We start from the raw sequence: 7,017 nt of genomic DNA on the forward strand, positions 1-7,017 counted from the left end.
ACCCTTCACTGCAACACTACGATATATCCCACACTAACACTCTGATATACCCCATATTCCTCACAGCATCACTGATACGGCGGCACGGTAGCAGTGGTTAGCACTGTTGCTTCACAGAACCAGGGTTCCAGGTTCGATTCCCGGCTTGGGTCACAGTCTGTGCGGAGTCTGCACGTTCTCCCGGTGTCTGCGTGGGTTTCCTCCGGGTGCTCCGGTTTCCTCCTACAAGTCCTGAAAGACGCGCTGTTAGGTAATTTAGACATTCTGAATTCTCCCTCGTGTACCCGAACAGGTGCCAGAATGGGGCTACAAGGGGCTTTACACAGTAACTTCATTGCAGTGTTAATGTAAACCTACTTGTGACAATAAAGATTGTATGATGTATCTCAGATCCATCACTGAAACACAAAGCCTATAATAGAGACTTCAAGTCTGTGTGCCATGAGTTTTCCCCTTCCTGTGGTGGGGCTGTGATGACCCTCAGCCTGGGAAGCTGCCAATTAACATCAGTACTCTGCTCCCCAAATTATCCAGCTTTGTAATTGGATTGTAACCTCAGACGGGACTATGGGAATGGACCTAGGTAGGATGCTCTTTCAGAGGGTCAGTGGTACTCGATGGACTGAATGGCCTCCTTCTGCATTGTAATGATTCTGTGGATGGTAAGAATGTAGCATGTTTAATTAGATACAGGATATGACTCACAAGAAATCAGAGTACTGTAGATGTTTGCAAAATGAAACAACTGTGCTGCAAATATTCAGGTCTGCAGCATTCGTGAAAGGAAAACAACTTTCACCTTTGAGACCAATGATCTCCGTACTCAGGTCAGCAATCTGAAACATTGCCATCATTTGTCTCCCCAGAAAGGCTGACTGATAGAAAACCCCCATATCCATTGATCCACACACATTTCACCTGAAGACTGTACTCAGCCATAACTCCCCATGCTCAGGGAGAGAAAAAACACAAAGTGGGGTGACAGCTCCTGTATTATTAGAAATAATCCCAGACAATTTGAAATTCCCTCAGCACATCTCAATCTCCACACGCCCCACTCCTCACAGTCTACCTCACTCACTAAGGCATCGACTATCTAGTTTGGGTTACACGGTAGCACAGTGGTTAGCACCGTTCCTTCACAGCTGCAGGGTCCAAGGTTCGATTCAAGGGTCACTGTCTGTGTGGAGTCTGCATGTTCTCCCAGTATCTGCGTGGGTTTCCTCTGTCCGAAAGACGTGCTGTTAGGTAATTTGGATATTCTGAATTCTCCCTCCGTCTGCCCGAACAGGCGCCGGAATGTGACGACCAAGGGATTTTCACAGTAACTTCATTGCAGTGTTAATGTAAGCCTATTTGTGATGATAAAGATTATTATGTGCGAGGGCGTGAGGGGTGGCATTCAATACATTTGTTACCTTCTCCATGGATCTTACTCAATGATCAATGCTTCACCTGTGGGTTTAGGTTACTAAACCTCAGCTGAAAAGTGGGAAGACTGCAGCCGAGCCCAATCCTCTGCAGATCGCAGAACACATTAATACTGTGGCTACCAGGGCAGATCAAAGGCTAGGACTCCTGCGGTGATAAACTCACCTCCTGCCCCCCCAAAGCCTGTCCACCATCTACAAGGCACAAATCAGAAGCAGCGAAACAACCAGGGCCATTCCTGGTCTATGATGAGGAGAAATATCACTGGGCAGTCACACAAAACCAATCCAAACAATCAAGATTTATTTCCTCAAACAAGAATTGGAAACATCCCACACACGGAATGAAAACGGAATTGATTAAAGCAAACAGTGTGGAGGGCGCTTTACTCTATATCTAACCTGTGCTGTACATGTCCTGGGCGTGCTTGATGGGGAGAGTGTAGAGGGAGCTTTACTCTATTTAACCCTGTACTGTACATGTCCTGGGAGTGTAATTTAGGGAGGGCTTTATTCTCTATCTCCCTCTAACCCTATGCTGAACCTGTCCTCTGCTCTAACCCATGCTGTATCTGTCCTGGGAGTGTTTGATCGGAACAGTGTAGAGGGGCTCTGGTGTAACGTTGTCAATAGCAGGAACTTGTGATTCCACACAACTAGAATTGATCGAATAGAATTACAAATCAGAACCCAAGAGCAGGCAGGATGCGCTTTCATCACGGCAATGAAGTATGCACTGAAACCCACCATCCAGAGAGAAAAGAATTGCATACAAACCTGTGACACCAACGTAGCAAAGAATGCTACCCAAGTCCTTCGTTCAAAAACCCATGTCCTTAAATGCCAAACTTGATTTTGATAGAATGCTCATGAAATTAAGAACATTAAGATTTTCATATAATCTAAAACTTAAGTCCATGGGAGAGACATCCACCATGATGGCTGGAAGGGGAACTTATTCAACCAACCCCAGGAGTCGGGATGAAGGGGGGTATTCCCTGTGTGATGCTGACCTCTGACTATTCTGGAGTTGGAAGCAGGAAAATCCTCTTGTCACATGCCCTTGCTCCATAACTTGACCCTTTTGTCGCAGTAGAGTCTGGTATTCTTCTTTGGTGCTCAAAAGGCTGCTCTGGAGAGTTGCTACGTCAGCTGCGATCTCCATAACTAGGGAAAAATAAGAAACCTAAAGTGACGACAGACACATCATGGATAGCCACAGCAGTAAAACACATGTGCGTCATACAGAGACATAATAAGCATTGTTATGGGCCAGGGTTTAAAAAAAACTCCAAAGTATATTATGGAGTTCACCTGACCAATAACTTTTTGTTGAATTTGGCTCGGATGAGCAGCAGAGCCCGTCTTTCAGGTGTTATTCAACATAATTCTTACGCGCTTTTAATTTTAAAAAAAACAAGCTTTATTCTAAAACCTTAGTTAACATTTGTACAAACACACATAGCAAGAATTTTTATCAATTACGAACATAATAACCCCACACAGCTACAGTAATCTATGTATAATCCTTAATGAATTCCCCCTTGACTGTTCCAATTCAATAACAAAATTCCAAGTAAAACCAGAAACCCCTTTTCAAAGACGCAGCACACTGCATTCCCACTGGCATAAGACTGTTTTTATTGATACTGTTGTTATTGATACTCTTGTTCCCTTTTCAACAGCAGATTTGAATACCTTCCAGAAAGCAATTATCTCTTTTAAGCTACCAAGTAGCGTGAAACAGCTTTTAAAATGAAGATAGAGAAAAACGCTTATTTCAACCTGTGCAGTTCAACCTGTCCAAACTCAAAACGAAAGTAAAAACTCAGAGCCTCAGCCCAACTCCACCCACGCAATGACATCACTGAAGCCATGTGATAAGACAAAAACCTTTCTTAAAGGAACACTCCCATGACAGCATGAAAAAGGAGCATTCTAGACAGAATGATGGAAAATAAATCTCTTACAATATAAAGCCCAGTCTCCTGGTAATATATGAGACACAAGAACAACAAATGTCAAAAGCAAGGGGGAAACAAACATTTAAGAAGCAGGCACAGTGCTGAGAGCAAAATCCTGAAACATTTTACAACTTGGATTTTCAGTCTCCTCTCAGTCTCTCTCCGCTCGTCTCCTCTCACACAGCCTCTCCCACTTGTCTCCTCTCAGTCTCATTCTGCACATTCGCCTCGCTCCCAGTCTCTCTCCGCCCTATCAACTCTCACACAGTCTCTTTCCACCCCATCTCCTCGGTCTCTATCCGCTCCACCTCTTCTTCCTCACAGTCACTCTGCTTCATTGCCTCTCTGTCTCTCTCTCTGATCCATCTCCTCTCTCATACAATGTCTCAATTTACACCATTTCCTCTCTCACACACAGCTGCACTCCACTCCTTCTCTCTCAACACGCACACTTTCTGCTCAGTCCCCTCTCCCACACCGTGTCTCACCGCTCCATCTCCTCTCACAAGCAGTCTTTCTCCGCCCCATCTCCACTCACACACACAGTCTCTCTCCGCTCCGTCTCACACACACTCTTGCCGCTCCGTCTCCTCTCTCTGACAATATCTCAATTTACGCCGTTTTCTCTCTCACACAGTCTCTCTCCACTCCGTCTCCTCACTCTGACACACTCTTGCCGCATCGTCTCCTCTCTCGCCGCATCGTCTCCTCTCTCTGTCTCGATTCGCTCCATCTCCACTCACGCACTCGCTCTCTGCTCTATCTCCTCTCTCTCACACAGCCTTTCTTCGCTCCATCTCCTTTCTCACACACAATCTCTCTCCGCTCATCTACCCTTTCTCTCTCAGCCCAGTCTCCTCTCTCACACAGCCCCTCTCTCCGCTCCGTCTCCGCGCTCTCAGACATAGTCTCTCTCCGCTGGCCTCCTCTCTCACGGGCACGCACACACGGACAGGGGCACGGACACATACATCCCCCTCCCCTTCACATACGCATGCCCTCGACCGTCTCCCCCTCAAACACGCATGCCCTCAACCCTCTTCCCCCTCACACATGATGTTCTCGACCTTCTCTCCCTCTCACACACGTATGCCGAGATTCTCCCCCTCTCATACACATGCCCTCGAGAATTTCCCCCTCTCACATACATGCCCTAGAGACTCTCCCCCTCTATCACACACGTTCTCCCTCAACACACCTTCTCCAACTCATGGCTCGTCCTCTACTCTCTCCCGAACACATGTTTGTCCTGCCTTCATACTCTCACACACACACTGTTGCCCTTGACCCTCTCTCACATGCTCACCCCCACTCCCTCTCCCTCTCGCCCTCACACAGAGGCGCTTGCTCCCGACTCTCTCTCTCACCCTCACGTTCTTGCCCCGACTCTCTCCCTCTCTCTCTCTCATTCTAACGCCCACGCAATCGCGCCCATTTCTCTCTCTTTGGCCCTCACACCCACACACTTGCCCCACATTCTCTCACTCTCGCCTTCATACCCACGCGTTCGACATCCCCGACACACGTTGTCTCTCGCTCTCTCTCTCCCTCACACCCACACACTCACCCCCAACTCTATCTCTCACCATCTCGCCCTCACTCCCAACTCTCTCTCCCTGACCCTCACATCCATGCACTCACCCCGACACTCACTCCTTCTCACCCACACGCTCGTCCTCAACTCTCGCTCACTAAACGCACTCACCCCAACTCGCTATCTGGCCCTCACACCCATGCACTTGCACTCGCCTCTATCCATCTCCCTCTAGCCCTCACACCAATGCACTCACCCCAACTCTCTCTCTCTGTACCTTCTTTGAATGAAGCCTGAGCAATCTTCAAACTCTGGGGCACCAGAATTCCAAACCACCTGATGGGGTCCTGACCGAGCCGACGTCCATCCCTCTGCTCCACAGGCTTGTCCTCCTCAGTGCTTTCATTCAAAGCCTGCGACCTGCCGGCCATGGCACTTTCAGGGGCCAGCTTCTGGTCCTCGTCTCTTCTCAATCTGGCTTTACGCCTCCTCACTACAGAGAACAAGCGGCCACAATTCAAATTCACAGAGCAAAACCACATTACACCCTTTCCTCCACATTCTGTGAATGTTTGGTCGAGGGGGAGATAAACCCCTGGTCTCCTTTACTGCTGCCTCCACCTGAAGATGTTAAATTTAATGCGTTTCCATTCTTCGGGTGCAGGTGGTCCCCGAGTTTCAACTGGATAATAAACCACTCAAGGCATTATATCCTGTCCTCACACCTCCCCATCCTCGGTCACATACGATCCAGGACTCATTGGATAGTCATCAAGGATAACACCTCCCCGTCCACTGTCACTAACACAGGAGAGAAGACATCAAGATCCGGTGCATCACGCTGCCTCCCATAGTGTTGAAAGAGGAATGGATTTCTTAAAATAACATACAGCATGTTTACTGATGGATTGGTGTCTCACTCAGCAAAATACTCACCCTGCTCTTGGGCTCCAATCTCCATTACCTCCTTCTGTTCCTCCTGAACAGCTCCTGTCCCTCTCATTTCACCAGAATCCACTCTCTCTACCTGGAAGTAACAGCGACCATCTTCCTTCAGACTGTAACAAACAAATCAGACACATTACAACCGCACATAGTACCACATACTTAAAATATCTAATGGTGGCCCCATCAAGCCAATTCACTGCACAGCCAACAAGGCTTATAACCTGCAATCTTGGACTTGATCCCTCCTTGTGCAGCTGGATCCTTGACTTCCTCACCAACAGACTGCAATCTTTCAGGATAGGCAACAATTCCACAATAGTCCTCAACACCGGGGCCCCGCAAGGATGTGTGCTCAGTCCTCTACTGTACTTCCTATACACATACGACTGTGGGGCAAGATTTAATTCCAACTTAATCTATAAGTTTGCGGATGATACGACTGTGGTGGGTCATATCTCAAACGACGACGAATCAGACTGCAAAAGGGAGATAAATCATTTGGTTGCATGGTGTACCGAAAACAACCTCTCTCTAAATGTTGGAAAGACCAAGGAACTGATCATCGCTTCAGGAGGCGTAGCGCAACCCCCCTCCCCCCCCGACCCACCTGCATTATTGGCTCCGAAGTGGAGATGTTCGATAGCTTTAAATTCCTGGGGATCACCATCAACTGTTGGCATCACCAACAGTTTGTCCTGATCCCCCTCTTGATGCAACAGTCAAGGAATCCCAAAACGACTCTACATCCTTCGGAAGCTAAATAAATTCGGCATGTCTGCATCGACTCTCACAAACTTCTACAGATATGCCATTGAGAGCATCCTATCCGGCTGCATCACAACTTGATATGGCAACTGCTCGGCCCAAGATCGCAAGAAACTGCAGAGTGTGGTGAACCCGCACTCAGCCCAAAGCATCACACAAGCTTGCCACCGGCACATTGATTCGGTCTACACCTCCTGCTGCCTCAGGAAGGCAGACAGCATTATAAGAGACCCCTCGCATGCAGGCTTTGCCTTCTTCCAGGCCCTTCCATCAGGCAGAAGATACGGAAGTCTGAAGACCCGCAGCATCCAGACACAGGAACAGCTTCTTCCCCACAGCTACTCGATTGCTCAACGACTCTCCCTCGTACCGATCT

At 48.0% G+C, this 7,017-nt stretch overlaps 1 protein-coding gene across 2 annotated transcripts; it reads right to left on the reverse strand.

Annotated features, from left to right (window-relative positions):
- Positions 1-1,717: 1,717 nt before the first annotated feature.
- On the reverse strand, positions 1,718-6,015 carry LOC140406734 (coiled-coil domain-containing protein 115-like). 2 transcript variants are annotated; one of them, XM_072494681.1, is made up of 3 exons: positions 5,865-6,015; positions 5,185-5,421; positions 1,718-2,597 (listed from the first exon to the last, which is right to left on the reverse strand). In XM_072494681.1, exons 1-3 carry the CDS (start codon positions 5,929-5,931, stop codon positions 2,386-2,388), a joined length of 516 nt encoding a protein of 171 aa, XP_072350782.1. In that variant the 5' UTR covers positions 5,932-6,015; the 3' UTR covers positions 1,718-2,385. The 2 variants fall into 2 exon arrangements, with proteins under 2 accessions (XP_072350782.1, XP_072350783.1); XM_072494682.1 differs by having other exon boundaries at positions 5,206-5,421; positions 5,865-6,013.
- Positions 6,016-7,017: the final 1,002 nt, after the last annotated feature.

This window comes from Scyliorhinus torazame, unplaced genomic scaffold, assembly GCF_047496885.1.
Source record: "Scyliorhinus torazame isolate Kashiwa2021f unplaced genomic scaffold, sScyTor2.1 scaffold_824, whole genome shotgun sequence".
Taxonomy (NCBI): Eukaryota; Metazoa; Chordata; class Chondrichthyes; order Carcharhiniformes; family Scyliorhinidae; genus Scyliorhinus; species Scyliorhinus torazame.